This window comes from Saccopteryx leptura, chromosome 4 (assembly GCF_036850995.1).
Source record: "Saccopteryx leptura isolate mSacLep1 chromosome 4, mSacLep1_pri_phased_curated, whole genome shotgun sequence".
In the NCBI taxonomy this organism is placed as follows: domain Eukaryota; kingdom Metazoa; phylum Chordata; class Mammalia; order Chiroptera; family Emballonuridae; genus Saccopteryx; species Saccopteryx leptura.
In genome coordinates, this window is record NC_089506.1 from 12119198 (window position 1) to 12138251 (window position 19054).

General features: G+C 44.6%; 1 protein-coding gene across 1 annotated transcript in view; it reads left to right on the top strand.

The window, feature by feature from the left end:
* The window catches only part of WWC2 (WW and C2 domain containing 2), a 169885-nt gene that overhangs the window by 95590 nt on the left and 55241 nt on the right, over window positions 1–19054 (top strand). Inside the window, exons 5-6 of the mRNA XM_066380135.1 lie at window positions 12646–12725; window positions 17150–17279. Of these exons, the coding sequence (XP_066236232.1) occupies window positions 12646–12725; window positions 17150–17279 (210 nt within the window). The remainder of the gene's footprint in view (window positions 1–12645; window positions 12726–17149; window positions 17280–19054) is intronic.

The following is a 19054-nucleotide window of genomic DNA, read 5'->3' on the forward strand; positions in this document are numbered from 1 at the left end:
AAATATGGATAGTAACTCACAAATGAACTCTCTCTTCATTGTTTTGGTGTCTCAGAGTACCTGCCTGCCTTTCTGGTCACAGTAACAAGTTTTTTAGACAAAGCCAGAGATTAAGCTTTATACTTCGTTACCTTGATGCAACAATATTAGCAGATAAGCTTCATTTGTTTTACTGAATTAGAGTTAGTGCGTCAAGTATTTGGGAACCTGGTATTTAGGAACATCTGTCTCAACACCTGTTCCTATTATTTATACTGCGGTCATAGGCATCGGAGATCATTAGGTCTCAGTTTCCTCTTTGGTTAGATGGTTCAGCAGTAACTTCCTGGCATTCTATTGCTAGTTGTTGAAATGGTGAAATGAATAAATTACTGCTTTTTAAGATTAACGTACTTATAAGTTTTAAAGGTAGTGTTTTATTGTTTGATAAAATCTATTTTTTAGAAAAAGGGATATAGGAATTTTTACTGCAGAGTTTATTACTTCATTTATTCATTGTGGCAACTTAGACTATATAATCTTCTTGGGGTGGGGAATGGAATATCTTACACAACTAAACCTTAAATTCAATTGATATTTTAAAGATATACTGCAGTTACAAATAGGTGTGATATTTGGTGGAGAACATTTTTGGTGAATTTGATTAAGTTTTTGCTATTGTTTATTAAACTGAAATAAAATGTTGGAAGCATAAAAGAAAATCTTTAGAAATACAAATGTATATGAGAAATTTATGGAGCACCATAGCACATACTCTGGCCAACTTTTAATTTTGTAAAAAAGAAAGAAAGAAAGAAAACAAAAACTCTTTGATTAAATTATTTGTACTCCACTCTAAGCACATGGCTGGTTAGTGGGCACCGCTGTTAATAACAGTGTACTGACTTTTGTTTTCTAATATATTTACTCACACACTGTTAGTAAGAATCCCCTTTGAGTTATTTTGAACAAGGATGATGGACCTAGAAAAGTCATCCACAATCTCACCTGTTTGTAATTTTGGGCAGAGATTTAAAAGAATTGCAGTTGAATTTTAAGTTTAGTTTGTAATTGTAAGGAGAGTTAATTCATGTCCACATCAAATTATGTCACTCTAACCACTGTTCTAATGTACAAAAATCATAGCAGTGTCTTCAAATAAAAAGCAGTGTGTCTCCTGAAAGTGTAAATTACTACAAATAAGGATGATCTCTTGACTAGACATGGGAGATGTCTTTATACTCGCATTTCATGTAAAGCTTAGCTTACATCCTGAGTCCCTTCAGCTGTGACTTCCCTGACTTCAGGGTACTGCAGGCAAGGGAGCAATACTAACGTGTGTGTTAGAAACGACAGCACCAACGTGTGTGTTAGAAACGGCACCTCTTTCAGGACGTTCAGAAGTGACTTTGTGTTGCTGCTGGTGTTGGGTTAGAAAATGGCACACCATCGTAGTGAATTTTGAATGAAATGAAGAATGATATGACATCACTCCCATTCACTAAAGAGAACAAAACCGAAAGAGAAAATGAAAGAGCAATACCCTGTTTAATGCAAGACCTGGCGTTATCTCTGTTAGGAGTGCTAGGAACTTGAACTACTTAAAATTTGTAGCGCAGTAGTGGTTTTCTTTTGTTTTCCATAAAGCATCCTCAGGCCTTCAGCAGAATAAAACTGTAACACTTGATCACATTTATTGAATTAGTAGCGTTTGTTTCTCTCTTCCTCTAATGATTTTGGTCTCCTTTTCTAGGCTTGAAGGGCACCGTAGTGCAGGCTGGATACTCTGTACTTCCAGAGAGACCCTTCACTGACACTGCTGTCAGGAGGAGATCTTTAGTACTTCCTCACCTACATAATCCGCCCTGTCAGCCTCTCTGGTCACGACTTCCGGTCTCGTCTGTCTTCATTCCCACACCCCCTCATCTCCATAACGCTCATGGCATTTTACAAAGCGGAGTGCTGCTAACTTCTCTGAGAGACGGGAAGAGGAAAGTGATGCATAAGTGATTGACTGGAAATGATTCTGTAAAGCCTGGAAAAGTCATTCATTTTTTTAAGGGCTGTGGGAGTTAGCTCTCTGGAACTGTACGAGATAAAGATACTGTAATGAAGACATTTAGACAAACACTTCCTAATATTCTGATTCTTTTTTTGACACATTTACTCAATAAATACAGTGACGTGATGTGTTCACGTGAGATAAAGATATTGTAATGAAGACATTTAAACAAACACTTCCTAATATTCTGACGTTTTTCTTGACACATTTAATAAATACAGTGAGGTGATGTTTTCATTAAATTTTGGGAGAATCGATCTCCTGAGGCCATAACAATGAAATAGTGAGAGAAAAAAAAGTATGTGTGTGTGTGTGTGTGTGTGTATATATTTATACAACATCTATTCTGTAACCTTCAGCATTTTTACGTACATATTTCTAGAATTGAGGGTGGTAGCCATAGTACCAGAGCTTCCCGTTAATCAGAGAACAGAATCCGTGAGAGCGCCTTCAGGCTCAGGAGGAAGAGAGTTCTGTGGCCGGAGAGTAGCTGCTTGGATCCCAGATTTAGACCTTGCGCCAGTAGAGAGAGAAAGAGAGATGGATGAAATTGGTCCAGCAGGGAGGTACGCTGCCTAAGTTCGGGCTGTTGGGCTCGCATGCATATCCTCTAATAGATCCACTGGCTTCTGTTTTTGCCCGGGAAGGACTAACTTCTATAGGAATTGTCTTCTCACAACAGACAGTTGTAGAACCGAACAGGCTCTGTGAAACAGCTGTTTTTAGACAGTGGCTAACAGGCAGCAGAGCGCTGACCCCGAGCGGAAGGGACAGCGGAGGTGAGCCCTGAGACGGCCCTCCTGTAGTGCGGGCAGTGGGAGCAGCTCCAGGGTCTCCTGAAGGCATCTCCGTGGACTGCTGAATACTGAGTAAGCGTGGCGTAAAATATGGTGAGGCCGGGGAACGAAAGCACTAGGACAGACAGTTCTCGGGTTTACGGGGGCTGGGAACAGTGCGTGCTTCCACCAGCTGGAACTGAGGGACCTCGTAAGACACGGGGCATCAGGTGGAGGCCCCAGTAATGGAGCCAGAGAAGAGAGACAAATGACCAATAAGCATAGGAAAAGATGACGAACATCACTAGTCACTAAGCAAATTGCAAATTGAAGCCAGAGCGAGATACCATGTCACACCTCTTAGAGTGGATGTTATTATAAAAAGAAAGCAGAACACAGCAAGTGTTGCTGAGGATGTGGAGACATTGGAAGCCTGTGCATTGCTGGTGGGAATGGAGACTCGTTTAACTGCTATGGGAAACAGCATGGCAGTTGCTCAGAGGGTAAACTAGAATTACGAGTTTTGGCAATTCTGCTTCCAGGTATAGACCCAGAAGAGTTGGAAGCAGGGACTCAGATTCTTATACAATCATGCCCACGGCAACTTTATTCACAATAACCAAAAGGCGGAATGGCCTGTATTCGTCAAGGTTCTTGAGAAGCAAAACCAATAGGGTGGATGGATGGATGGATGGATGGATGGACACAAAGAGGGTTATTATAAAACTTGGCTCACACGTCTGCGTTTGAGTTTGCCCGTGATGCAGTTTCTGTCCAAAACCAGGAGGCAGAGACCCCAGGCAGTTTCCTAAAGAATTCCCTGATCCCTGGGGGGGGGGGGGGGGTCCTTTGTTCTAATCAGACCTTCAGCTGATTGGTTGAGGCCCACCCATACCCTGAAGGAAAAGCTATGTACTCAGAGTTCCCTCACTTAACATTTAATGTCATCCAAAAAGACCCTCTGGGTTGACACATCAAATAGCCAATACACAACCTGAAAACGCATCGCCAGGTGAATGGATAAACAAAACATAGTCTCCAGGCATGCCTCGGAAATACTGCAGGTGTGGGGCCAGGCCGTCACAATACGGCAGATATTGCAGTAAAGAAAGCCAGATGAATTTTTTAGTCTCCCAGTACGTATAAAAGTTATGTTCACACTATCCTGCAGACTAGTAAGTATGCAGTAGCATCATGTCTAAAAAATGTACGTACTTTAAAAATACTTTATTGCTAAAAAATGCTAACCATCAACTGAGCCTTCAGCAAATTGTAATCTTTTCACTGGTGGAGGGTCTAGCCTGAACTTTACCAGAAATGCAAGATATTTGAACCACGATAAGGCACAGTACAGCAAGGTCTTCCTCTGTACATGCACGGGGATATTACTCAGCCTTAAAAAGGAATAAAATTCTGACACATGTTACAATCTGGATTAAGTTCAAGAACATTATGCTAAGTAAAATAAGCCTGACTCCAAAGGACAAGTATTGTATGGTTCCACTTGTCTGGGGTTCCTAGAACAGGCAAATTCACAGGGACGGAAAGTGGAGGAGCTGTTTGTTACCAGGGGCTGGAGGAGGGGGGTGGGGAGTCACTGTTTCATAGGGACAGGGTTTCAGTTTGGGACAACGGAAAGGTTCTAGAGATGGATGGTGTTGATGGTTATGCTTGACTAGAAAGCCCGGTGGTCATACGAAATGACCGCTGTTCTAGATATTATAAATTGTAATTAAAATGATTTGTGCAAAGGTGTCTGCTAATTCAAACTGAATTACCCAGGGCAGGCGTTGAGGACGCCCTTTTGCTTACTGCCCCACGGGGTTTCCCCCTTCTACTTAATTGCTTAAAGTAGAGTGCAATGAAGGAAACCACTGGAGGTACATTTCTTAAGAGCCACCGCTAGCTCAATAAATAAAGGTGATTTAAATAATAAAATGTTAATTCACATGTCAAAGATCTCTTTGTACACAACATTTCTTGTGTAGATCTTTCCATCATTTTTAAGCTCGCCTTGCAGAGAACCATCAATTATTTTTAATTTTACGTCCGTTCTTTCATGAACTCTTGAACAGGCAACATAAAGTTGACCGTGTCCAAATGCAAGCTCAGGTACAAAAATGCCAACACGCTTAAGCGTTTGGCCCTGAGACTTATTGATGGTCATAGCAAAGGCAAGTTTTACAGGAAATTGTCTACGTCTCAATTGAAACTGCAACTCTGTTTGAGATGGAGCCAAATCAATTCTTGGAATGACATGTATTTCACCTTTAGAGGAGCCAAAGACTTAGCTATTATGACATTATTTTTCAATTGGAGAACCTCTAGTCTTGTACCATTGCAAAGACCCCTTCTGGTGTTAAGATTTCTTAACAGCATAATAATTGCTCCAATCTTGAACCTCAATTTGTGAGGTGGCATGCCAGAAGGCAGGACTATTTGAATGCCGTGGCAACTTCACCTCATTGGCTAGTACAGTTATGCAAGCAACCAATAAGCTATCGGTGACAAACAGACACTTAAGCCGCATATAATAAAGATGCCACTGAATTGTACATGTAAAAGTCGTTAAATGGTTAATTCTATTACATGTGTATTTTCTATACATTTTTTTAATGAAAGCATAATAAAGAATTTTTCAAACAATGCTATGACAATTGAGTGCCTGCGGAACTGTAATATACAAAATGTTAAAGGGACTTTCTTCAGGCAGAGGGAAAATGATGCCACACGGAAATTTTATCTCTATAAAATAATGACAGATGTAAGTGATAGTGAATTAGTGTGTGAGTAGAAGATTTCTTAATACTGTAAAGTCTCTTTGAATATCATTGCTTATTTAAATAAAAATAATGAAAATATGTTGTAGGGTTTATAAAATATTTGGAAGCAAAATACCAGACACCCCAAAGGCTGGGGAAAGAGGACAGTCGTTAGGCCCTCGCACTGTGCAGGAAGGGATGTCGTATCATTTGAGGTAGGCTGTAGCATATATATATATTTAATTTATTCATTTTAGAGAGGAGAGGGAGAGACAGAGAGAGAGAGAGAGAGAGAGAGGAGAGACAGAGAGAGAGAAGGGGGGAGGAGCTGGAAGCATCAACTCCCATATATGCCTTGACCAGGCAAGCCCAGGGTTTTGAACTGGCGACCTCAGCATTTCCAAGTCGATGCTTTAGCCACTGCGCCACCACAGGTCAGGCCTATAGCATATTTTTGACACTAGAGCAGGAAGGGCCAAACTTTTTCTACAAAGGGCCAAAGAGTAATTCCTTTGAGCTTTGCAGATACGGTGAGCAGAATTCTAAGATGCCTCCCACAGTCCCCCATGTCCCCACCTTACACAACCTCCCAGTCAAACATGATGGACTCGGCTCCTGTGACTGGTTATCTTATGTGGCACAGATAACCTTAAGGCAGGGAGAGCAGCCGGTGAGCTGGTGGCTATCACACGAGCCCTCTAGAACCCGCGTTGCTCAGCCGCTCAGAGGAGGGAGCCGGCTGTTCGAGCACAGAGGGCCTTCAGCGCACCGTTTCCTCAGGGAGCCGGCTGTTCGAGCACAGAGGGCCTTCAGCACACCGTTTCCTCAGCCGCTCATAGGAGGGAGCCAGCTGTTCGAGCACAGAGAGCCTTCAGCGCACCATTTCCGTACGAAGGGTGGGTAAACCCACACAGGGACCTGCGAGAGACCTGTGCTGCTCGCCAGGAAGGAAACCACACCTCAGTCCCCCCTGGAGCCACAGGGGCAGTAGATTTCCCTCTGAGCCTCCACGTGAGAACTCAGCCTGGCTGACACCTGCACATCCGGTTTTTGGATACCTTGAACAGAGTCCCCAGCCAGACCTCGTGATCTATTCAATGAGTATAATTTTAAGCTGCTAATTTTGTGATAATGTGTTCTGCAGCAACAGAAAACTGATAGAGCAGGGCACATACCATTTCTGTCATAGATTGTTTTCCCTTTTTTTGAGAAAATTACTAAAAACATGAAAATCATTCTTAACTCATAACCATAAAAAATTGAGCCACAGGGTGAATTTGACCCACAAGCTGTCATTTGCTGCTCCCTGCCCTAGAATAGCCACTAAGACAATGCAGAGGTGTTACCAATAGTAGAGATAAAATGCAATAAAAAAATTTAGTCCAAAAGGAGGCAGAAATAGAAGTAGAAAAGATAAAAGAACATATGTGACAATTAGAAAGCACATATAAAGATAGTAGATTTAAACCAGACTATATCAATAATTACACTAAATGTAAATGGTCTAAATGTTCCAATTAATAGGTAAAAATAATCAGAATGGTTAAAATAAGAACCAACTATGATGGCTACAACAGATCTACTTTAAATAACAATGCCCAGATAAATAGAAAATTAAAGGAATGAAGAATCTATACTATGAAAGTACAAATGCAAGGAAAGTTGCACTTGCCATATTAATATCAAAGTAAACTTTAGAGCAATATTAATACAATACTATGGATAAGTCATTTCATCAAAGGATGTAATGATATATACACATAACCCTAAAGATGTATACACATAATAATATGTATTATTATGATACCTGAAATAATAATAGATTATTATTAGATAATAATAGATACCTGAAAAATACTGATGGAACTGAAAAGAGAAATACAAATTTACAATTATAGTTAGATACCTCAACACCCTTCTCTCAGTAATTGCTAGAATAAACAGACAAAATCAGCACAGTTGATGAAGTTCTGAGTAATAAATACCATCAACCAACTCAATCAAATGAACATTTGTAGAAATACCATCTAAAACTAGCAAAATGCATACTATCTTCATGTGCACATGGAATATTCATAAAGGAGACCTTACCCGAGGCTATGCTGAGTGTCAGAGCAACTTACTGGTTTATTTGAATTACTTGTAGAGATCTAGCATTGCCTTTCCATATTTTTATCTCAAGCTAGTATATATTTCATAAGTGTTTCTTATAATCTTTCTCAATGACTTTTTCTTTTTTTCCTTTCTGAGTTGTTAAAAGTTTGGGTTAAAAAAAATACTGTGTTCAATCATCTTGTTTCTGATGACTGAATTCATTTATTAGTCATCACAGATGGTTCTAGGGGTGTGTGGCATTCTGTTTCCCTCTATTCTTCAGTCAGGTCAAAAATGCCTTTATTATTAATCCCGTGCCTGTCTGGGGCAGAATTCTCACTCCCCTCTAAGGTGAGGATTTTTAGTGACGTGGGAGCCGCAGGGAAGAGAAGCCCCTGCAAGGGGGGTGGGGGGGCTGACAGCTGCCCTTTGTTGGCTCCCGGCAAGACAATCGAGAACATGGTGACAAGGGAAGGCGGTCATTAGTAAAATGCCACTTTGCTCATTACGGCTTCACCACAGCAGGGCTCCCTGCGGGCAGACGTGTGAAGCCGGCCTGTCTTGGGGACCCTTCCAGGCCCCACAGGTTTCTGGACTTTACTTTTCCTTCACTGTCATCTTTGTCCTTCTTCTAAAACAGAACTTATTACACTAGGATGGCAAGAGGTGGTAAGAGGCTCTGTGATTTCCAGTCATACTTATCACACTTAATTATGGCGTCTTCCTGGTTTTCAGGAACAACCTGAAAATCAATTTGACAAGTCAGTCGCTTTAGTGCAGTCAGAACGGAAAGCAGGGACTGTGCAGAAGTCACAGCTCCCTCGGCTCAGCCTGGTGTCCCGGTTGTGAGACTTGATTCCCTAGGAATAGGTCTGGACGAGCCGGAGGCCAGCCACAGCCGCAGCAAGTCTGACAGGTACGAGACAAAACAAAACCCAGGCTGTTCGTGTCGTCAGCTGGGGTGGGACACAGGGATAATGAAGTTTCTCGACTAAAATAAGTGGCATAGATTTTATTTAGGTGACTTTGCTACAGTTGCAGTTCATCTTTCATTTTACATGTATTATCATACCATTATAATGAAAACTTTTATAATTATAGCTTTTAAAAAAATTTTCTCCTGGGTTCTGGACTGCTCTCCGCTGCTTAGCAGCCGTGAAACCATCAGCAGATTACTTCCTTATCCTCTTTAGCTGTGAGATCCCTCAGCTATAGAAAGAGAATTAAACTGTCTCTACCGGAGAGAGGAGTCGTGAGGACTGAAAATAGTCCTTTATCCTCCGCACAATGTCTGGGACACATAGAGGGCTCATGAATTTTACCTCATTATTGCTTCCTGGTCAAGTCCACATTGTGCTAAATAAATTTGCAGGTCAGCATTAGCTTAATCCTTTAGCTGCGGTCCAAGGACATTGTTTTTACATTCTGTCCTAAGGGTGGGTTGGAGAATGGAAAAGTAGAAAGAGTGATCTTCTAATAGCTTATGATGTCAGGTGGTTCTCTGAAAAGAAAGGTTGTTGAACTAATGAAGATCACAAGTCTTAAAACCAAAAACAATTGAAAACAATGCTAGGAAATAATATCTTTTCACTTGTCAATGTAATAGAACCAAACTTTTTTATAGGAAGCAAAATAAAATTTAACATTGATATTCGAGAGCAGAGGATCATTCAGGTAATCCACTAAGAAGATACCACCTCCCCCCAAAAATAAAAACAGTAGCTCACAGCCAAGCTTAGGTAAAGTCAATAATGTGAAGAAAAGAAAGCTCAAGTTAGCTTTCTCTGTCACGGTCACTCCACAGACAGAATGTCACGTCACTTAGAGTCTGAATTGTCAAATGTTAATATTAGATTTTACGTGATAATTTTTTAAAAGAAATTATAATTGGTGTGTCACCACAGTCCAGATAAGTTTAAGTATTTTATGTCAATGGATCTACTAATTGTCTTAATTGGGTTGTTCTTAGTAGGCTCGTTCTCACCATTGTTTTAATTAACTGTTTTTGAAGGCAGACAGGTTTCAGCCCAGCTGTTTGAGTTGCTATTGATTTCTGGATTAACTGTTGTTGTTTAAAAATAAAATGTTAGTCTTTTTGGTAAGAAGCTCTTGGGAGTGCCGTCAGAGTCGAAGTACGAAGTACTGTGGAATGAGCTATTGATCCCTGATGCCTCTTGCAACGTTGTAGCCCAGGGGTCGGGAACCTTTTTGGCTGAGAGAGACATGAACGCTACATATTTTAAAATGTAATTCCGTGAGAGCCATACAACAACCAACCATGAACATGAGCAGTAGGAAATGAATGGACTGTAATACATGAGAATGTTTTATATTTTTAACGTTATTTTTTTTTTTTATTAAAGAGCCATAAGTTCCCGACCCCTGTTCTAGCCTAATGCTGAAACCGAAACGTCCGACACGATGCCTGTGAATGAGTCCGTTCTCTTCACGAGTGACGGCACCTTCCAAATCCAGTTCAGGTGTCTCCCCTCGATCAGGTCGGCCCTTGCCCCCAAGCTTTGAGTAACCCTTCCCTCCTTGGGACCCCAGTGGCATTCTTTCTGCCTCTCTCTGTAGTTGTAAATGGGGCCTTGCAACACAATTATCTGTACTTCTTTTCCTCATAAAATGTAAGTGCCTTGGGCCACAAACTGGTGAACACTCAGATAAACCCTCCAGATAAATTATTGACCGTCTATTCAGAGTCTTGCGCCTCAGGTATAGGGACGCAGTACCTGTCCTTGTCATTTTATTGCTCGCAGTGCCTTGTCTTCCTCTGGGCGTCTTCCCTCCTATAATATTGCATGACTCTCTCTTTCTTTCCCCAAACCTCTCCGCCACTACTTCATGGCATATTTCATCTCTTCCTCTAGCAGATTTCTGAAGGTGAAGGTGGTGAGATGTATAAATATTTCTGAACTCCCTTCTTTCAACGTGCACCCTCTCTCGGCGATCCCGTGTACTCCGTGCATTTAGAATACCGTCTGTGTGCCGGGGCCTCTCAGTTTTATATCTCTGGGCCAGCTACTTCTTCTGAACATCAAGTCCACATACTCCAATTGCCTTTGAAGCCTCATGGGTATCAGAAAGATATCTTAAAGAAAACCCTGATCTTTCTCCTCAAATCTGAGCCCACTCTCCAAAAAAGCAGCTACCTGAGCCCAGCTGGCAAGCCCAAATCCTGGACGTGACCTCTGACCCTTCCTCTCCCTGACCCTCCACCCTGAGTCTGTCACCCAGCCCTGCTGAGTCTCTCTCCGCAGTGGTCTGTCCTCCTCCGGGCTCTGACCTCCATGGCCCCGCCCGCACGCCCGCCCAGGCTACAGGTGCAGGGGCCCCTGGGCCCTCTGGCCTCATCACCAGGGTCAGCACAGTGATCTTTTAAAATTCCTCCTTGATTCATATTGTTCTTAGGACGAGACGTAGACACCCTCAACATGGCTTCAAGAGTCCATGCGGCCAGGCCTTCTTGTCCAGCCCGGCCATGTCACGCAACACCGCTGTGATCCCAGAGCCATGCTGAGGCCACCCCTCCCACGGAGGAGGGTTTGTCCGGAACCTCTGCCTTCTCAGCACGGGAAGCCCACTGACCCTCAGCTCAGCCGTGATTTCCTCAGACAGGCGTTATCAGAGACCTCAGCCTACATGGGGTCCCATCCCCCTTCTATGTCTGAAAGTATCCTGAACGCGTCCTTTATATCCCGTGATAACTAGAGAGATTCGTTCACCGGCTGATTGCTTCTCAGTATCCGCCCCACCCTGTTCTGTAAGACCCTTGAGGGCGAAGATCATGTTCCTTCTGTTCACTTTGCAGACCCAGGATCTGACACACAGTGGAGAGCCAATAGATATTTGTGGAATGCGTAGAGTAAACAGGAAATAGAAGTTCAAAAGCACGTTGAAATGCTGTGTAACAGAATGTGCTTAAAACTTAAGCTTATACCCTGACATATGGAACCACGTTTCTGACAGCGTGGGAGGACTTCTCGGGGGTGACTACAGCAGGCTTCTGCTGTCCTTCTGACCGGCTTAGTGCTGCTATTACCAAGAAATGTATTTGACAATAGGAGAAGAAATATATTTTTTTGATCAGTTTGACATTATAGTGACTTATCACCTACTGTTTGCCTGATACTGTTCTAGAAGCTTGGACTGCAGCTGGTGTGGTGCGGCTTACTTTCCCGTGGGGGACAGTTAAGGAGCACACAGAAAGTTGTAGCTTTTGAAAAATACCATGAACCAAATGAAACGGAGTAGTGGCATGGGTGGGGTGGCTGGAGGAGTCCTATTGGAAAGGGTGCTGTGTGAGCCGAGGCCTGAGGGACAAGGAGCCCACTCCTGAAACGGAGTAGTGGCATGGGTGGGGTGGCTGGAGGATGGAGGAGTCCTGCTGGAAAGGGTGCTGTGTGAGCCGAGGCCTGAGGGACAAGGAGCCCACTCCTGAAACGGAGTAGTGGCATGGGTGGGGTGGCTGGAGGAGTCCTGTTGGAAAGGGTGCTGTGTGAGCCGAGACCTGAGGGACAAGGAGCCCACTCCTGAAAATCCGGGGGAAGCACTGCAGCCCATGGGAGAACTCGTGCGGGGGCCCCGGGCAGAGGCTGCCCACGGGGCCGGTTGTCCCAGAGCCCGGGGCAGGATGAGTGCAGGCTTCTAGAGTTAGGGACAGGTACCGTGGTTTCCACTTCTCCCTCCCCCTGGCTGTTTATCACACAATGGAGACCACACTGATGCCCCGCTCCTGGGAATGTTGCTAAATAAGGTGATGGTGGTTAATATTAGAAATAATGTCCACCATTGATAATCTACACGTAATGTCCCCTTCATAGAATTTATGTCAAGGAGAAACTAGTAGAGTGAATGTTCAACTAAGGGCCATGTTTATATGTTTAATAGTTTACTAATGGATTATCTTTTAAAGCAGCGTTGCTAATTATTTACAAACATTCATATTTACATTGATCTCTCATGAAAGGTTAAGAAGCTGAAGAGGGAGCTCTCACAGATGAAGCAGGAACTGCTCTATAAAGAACAAGGCTTTGAAACACTGCAGCAGTGAGTATAAAACACCGCCATTGACTTTAGAATCATCAAAGCCCCCAGCTAATACAAAGAAAATACAAGTGTGGATTACCTAAGATATAGTTCCCAGAGAAACAGTATAAAGCTCAAAGCTCCATACCAAAAAAAAAAAAGCCCCAAAAAAGCAATCAACCAGCAAACCAAACACTTGGGGAAATCTCTGTACTTTGAAAGGGCCTGAAGTTTTTATGAACCTTCGGAGGACCAAAGAACCCACAGTGAAAACTTCAGTGTGTCTCCTGGCACCTGAGAGCCGCGCTGAGACCGGGGTGTGGGCTCTCCTCCCGGCTTTGCTGACCGTCCGCTGCCCTGGGCCCAGCTGGGGGTGGCCTTCTGCCTCCGACTGCCCCTGGCATGTCCTGGAGTCTCCCTGTGGCTGATCGCAGGGAGCGAGGGGGGACTGTCCTCAGAGGAGCCCAGGGGGCTCCTCGCTTGCCCTGTGTCCAGGCCCCTGCTGAAGGTGGAGGGTCATTGGCGAGGCTCTCTGGGTGGGCCAGGCTGAATGAAGATAGACAAGACACCGGGTAGTAGGCTCTGGATCCCGGGCCTGCTCCCAGGCCCTGGAAGCCGCTGTTCTCCCTCCCATTGAGGCCTGGCCTGACCACACCCTGGCAGGGTCTCCGAGACTTCCCACCTGCGGGGTCCCTGACGCGGGGAGGAAGCGGGGGGTTCTACAGCCACGTGGCCACAGCGAGGCTTGAAGGCCTTGTTCCCTGAGAGGCAGCCAGCGGCTTCTCCTTCCGCCGCTACGCCGTGGGATCGTAGGGACAGCCCCGCCCATGCTGCGCTGCGGGGTCCTAGGGACAGCCCCGCTCAGTGTCCTGTCCAGGTAGGGCTCCTGTTCATTCTTCTTGCATCTCCCTTGGCAGTCCAGGGTAGCAAGGTGCCACCCCATTTAGAGGTGCCACGTGATCACTGGCCAGGCAGACGCATGCTGATTGTTCTGCGTGTTTGGATGATGTGTTAGATCTCGGATGCCCTGTCACCTCGTGTAGTCCCGGCCATGACATTCTTTCAGGTGTGCCCATCCGAGTGGTTTTCAAACCTTACCACATGTGGGAATAATCTGAGGAGCTCTTTAAAAAATTCCCGTTTCTGGGCTGCACCTCAAGTATATTTTAAGAGACCCTCCCAGGTGGGGCTCACATACAGCGATGCTCTCAGAAGTTCAGTTGGTTGCACAGCTACACTAAGAACTGGGCAGATGTAGAAGGACACAATGTGTCATTTAATAATTGTGTGTCAACATAAAGGGGCATGAAGGAAGGCTTTTGTAGCAGGAGTGGAGAGAGAAAGGGGAGTTTGAAGAGCACCACAAACGGTTCAGCCATATGTTAAACATTTTTAAAGCACGTGAAATTGTAACTCAGCATCACCACCCGGGATTAAAGGTTAGCCAAACTTGCTGTTTTTGTTATGTTGATGTAACAATGCCTTATTGTTCCAGAGCAGTTTGCTTGCAAGCAGTTTTTGTAGGAATGTAAGGCATGTTTAAGAATCTGTCAATAACATTCCACAAGAAAACAATAGCCATTTGTGGTAAAAATGCAAGCATTCTCTTGCAACGATGCTAACCCCTTGAACCAAGGGTAGAAAGGTAGCTATCCAACCTCAGACGCCTCTGTTGTCTCTCTTAACAGAAGACAAAGTAAAGCTGTTTTCATTCAAGTGTTAACCACCCTACCAGAACATTGAATAAGGATTTAACCCAGAGACCATACATCAAGAAGCTATATTCCTGATACTATGAAGGGACTTGCATTTAGAATTATGACAGGAAGTATATTTCAGGAAAAGATTTAAGTAGAATCCCACTGCAGGCTTTTGCAACTTTTCATTTATTCTCAATAGAATGAAATATTTTTTGTTGAATCCGGAATGACAATGTAACTTAAACTCGAGCTCTCCTTTTTACTTGCTACAGTAGTTGATGCTGAATAAGCGAATGTGGCTTTATTCTCTGAGTTACTCATCTCATTTGGTCGGTGGCCCCAGAGTTGACTTTGGCCTGAGCCAAAGCAGAGCCTCTGTGTAGACGCAGACCAGGAAGAAAGGTATCTCCCCTCTGCCACCCGGAACTGGAAGAAGGAAACGGTGAGGCACCCAGCAAGCCAAACTCCTGTCCAGACCTAAGAGAGTTCGGCTCTGGCGATGGAAGACGTGCAAATAGCAGTCCCTTCTCTTTCACAGGAAACCGAGACAAGTAAAACTTAATCACAGGGCACACACAAACCGGAATATTATTTTTTTAATTTTGTAGGGAAAAAAATGTAAAATGGTATTTCTTAAACTAAGAACAAAAAACACAGTACTTTGCTTTAAAAATCAGCAAATAATGCTAATATTTCATTATATCGTCAGTTAGGATCAAAAGAGAAAATAGCTGGAAGTTGAAAGGTGGAGGAGAAAAGGGAGAGCCGTGAGGGTGAAGGAGAAAAGCAACATTTAAAGCTGAGAGGTTCTCAGGAGGCAGACCCGGCGGACGCCCCGCTGAGAGGGCTTGTTCGGTTGAGCCATCGATAGCCGGGACATTGGCATCTAGTTTTAAAGCTCTCTGAAATTCAAATTAGCAGTCTTGACCTAGTACTGCTTTTATTTTTAAATGGTAAAGTTTATTCCTGAAAACAGCTTACCAATGCTTTTTTTATTTTCAAATGTTCAAGTTGATTTCTAAATTAAAGATTTGTTTTACTATTAAATTCTGCTGTTTTTTTCCCAACTAGGAAGAAATTACTTGAGCTTTAGAAATTCACTTTGACACAATTTGAGGCCTTTCTCATGAAATCTCACAGATTTTTTAAAAAAATCAAAATAAGTCCTTGGCCTCAACTAAGTTTAATACTTTAAGACCCAACAATTTCATTGCCCCTTCCCAAATAAGTGGAATTAACCAATTTTCAAAGTGCTTCCAGTGTTTTTACCAAATATTCTAGCTGTTGTGGTCATCAGAGCCCCATGCCGAAGTCGGTCACTTTGCGGCCAACCCCCTGACCGGCTAAGTGTGTTGGCACTTTAGGGGCTTAATTTGCACCAACTTTCTGGCTTGGTTTCTTCCTCTGGAGGAGACGACTGGTCGAGCTCGGGGTCCTTTCCCGCCCCAGACACCGCCTGTGTGTTTAATTCAGTGATTTCATTCATTGTGCTCTATTATCAGACGACCTTACGATGAAATTTATTTTATTTTCTTAGGTTCTTTAAGACTCTTCACTGCTTGTTCAGCAGCATAAAATATTTACTAAACTAGTTCTTGGGGAAATGCGGCATCTCCACACTGCGCTTGCTCTAGTAAACTTGGGAAGAGCGAATAAGATAGCGTTGTTGGGTTTTAACATTTACCCTTCACATTGAAATAAATGTAAGTTATTAAATGTTTTGGACCGAAGGAGCTCCGAGCCGGTTCTCTGTGATGTAACAGATGGCTTGTCCTGTGGGTAAGACCACAAACATGTCCGAGAGGGAGAGCTGTGGGCCGGCAGGGCGGGCGGAGGCAGAGCCGGCCTCCCCCCCACCCCCATGGTGGCCCCGGGCCGCGGGCGCAGAGAACCAGGGCACTGAGAGCGAAGAAACTGTTAAACCGTTGTTTAGGAAGAACTGGGTAATTTGAGTGGGCCCTTCACGCACAAAGAATTAGGTTCCCTGAAATCCTCTGACATCGGGTGACTGTGTGAACTGTAGGACATTTGGGAACAGATCTGCATGGGGTGGGGGGGTTGCACCAGCTCATCGAAGAGCTCTTTATTCGGTCGTAGTTGACGGCTGCCCGTCCGTCTGCCTTCTTCCTGGCTTGGAACTCATCCTAACTCGTAACGTTGATGAAAACAGAGTAGATGCATTTCGCATATTTAAAAGAAATGAGGAACTAACCACAGGATTGAACGCTGTAGGGCGCCTGCTAGTGTAAGTAATAACCACTTCTGGTGGTTAAGGCCTGCCAGGCTGTAGGCACTGCTGGGCTCTGCACAGACGTTCTGCAGGTAGAATTTGGCTGCAGTGATGAGTCCATAGCCCCTGGGGTCACCCAGTTTATGGGCATTTCTGTCCTTCACTAGATCATTGCCCGTGCCCTGACCTTCCCAGGGTGGGTCAGGCGCGGCCCTGAGCAGGGGTGAGTTCTTCCAGCAGTGGGGTCACCGGAACAGACTGAAGGCAACAAGACTGGGCGTGAAGGTCATCAGAAGGGACGGCATGCGGTGGGCGGCAGGGGGAGGCTTAGCTCACAGCGATGAGGACGGACGGGGGCAGAAAGGGTTGGCTCGGAAGGGCAGCACTGGCACGGGAGGCTCGAGGGCTAGCCCAGCCGCCGGGGACAGCCCCAGACCAGCCCTGCTGTTTAACTTGTGCCCTGGCATGCTCTGATTCTGCTCCTTCTCTCTCTCTCTCTCTCTCTCTCTCAACAGAATTGATAAAAAGATGTCTGGAGGCCAGAGTGGCTATGAACTCAGTGAAGCCAAAGCCATCCTATCGGAGCTGAAATCCATCAGGAAGGCCATTAGCTCAGGAGAGAAGGAAAAACAGGACCTGATGCAGGTACATTATGGGACATTTGTTGAGTCAAACCATTACCTTCTGGGGCCCCAGAAACTCTCATGAGGCAGAATTCCGCCATCAGAGTTGGAGGGCCCTTTATCCTCCACCCCGCCCCCACCCTCATCTCCCCCCCCCCCTACAGAACCAGGTCCCACAGTGGAGTGTTCTTCCACTAACGCTGCGGGGGGCGGGGGAGGCAGACTAGTTCCAAGGTGCTGACGTGCTTATTCGAAGGCGGGCTTTGGGTGGCCTTTGAGACAGTGGGCGGGGCATCCTGGAGCCCACGAAGGATTAGCATCCCCGTGCACCCCGCAGCTCACTGGAAGCTTCCTGGGGAATCCTGATAAGCAGGGTTATCTCCTGCCCAGGATACATAAAGGGATGTCACCTGGGGTCAGTAAGTAGAAGATATGCCCTGAGGTGAGAGAGAGCTGATGTGAGGGTCGTAGAAAGCCTTCTCCCACCGAGGCGATCTTCGGAGTGAAGTGGGGAATGCTGGCCGAGCAGGGAGATATCTGTCTAGTCACCCTAGGGGTCCTGCGAGCCGTGGTACAGCCCCCGTTACACCTGTAACCTCAACAAGCAGGTCCGAACTCCCCATGACCCAGCCTGGAGTGTAGAAAGAACCAAAAACAACCATTTCGTTATCAGCAGCCAGCATTCCGAAGATCTCTCTTCAGCAGATGTAGCCCAAGTGTTTTCTTAAGAAGAGGGTGAATCTCCCCCCCCCCCCCCCATCCATTCCATAATTATCTCAAGCACTGAGAATTCTTTGCATTTCAGATACTTGGAGTTCTTCACTTAGCCACGTGAGGATTCAGTCTCTGTCTTTGGGAAAGTGTTAGAGCCAATGGTGATCTTTATATTCTTAACAGAACCTCTCCATTTAAATACCGTATTCAGCTACTACATGTCAGTTTTCACAAAGCTAGTTGAACATAGGTAAATATTCCTGAACCCGTGTAATTTTGCATTTGGGCAGTTTTGAAACAATTTGCAGGGAGAGATCCTACCACAAAGACGACAGTAACAACAGATACTGGCCAGGCCGTCTTCTGCCTGCCTCGCATAGAGATGACTTGTGTAATTCTCACAGCAGCCCAGAAGACGAGCACTGTTATTCCCAATTTACAGGCGAGGACATGATAGCCCAGGAGAGTTAAGGAACTTACTTAAGGTCGCCCAGCTGGGGAGTGGCGGGCCCGCGCTTCAAACCCAGCTGGTCCTGCTCCGGAATACGCGGTGCGAACAGCAGCCTAACCCGGGCAAGACTTGACTCGAACATAGTTTGTTTTTGCTTCATGGTGATCCCGCTGATTAAACCAGTAATTCCTGAAATGCACATAATTCCTTTGACTAAAGTTAATGGGACTTGAACGTATTAACAGTTGAATCATGTAAATCGGCAGTGTTAGATCATCTTTGATTCTTCCCGTAAACTTTGGGTTTATGCACAGGCCGAATTAAATAAAGAGATTAGATTCCTTTTTTAATTACTAAAGTATATAAAATAATTCATCGGCAGATACAGAAATAAACAATAGAACTGAAAGGGACATTAGGTACCTTCCGGGACTTTCCAGCCTCTTAACCACAACATGCAATAAAAATATCTATTTTATGTCAAAACCCACTAAGACACAAATATCTTTATACACAAAACAAATATCACAGAAATATGCCTTCTCTTAGTACTAGTAATGACTCTGGCTTCCTTTCCTAGTCCCTTCTGTTTCTTTAAAAAGACATGCTAGTTGTGACCTCAGTTGATTGAG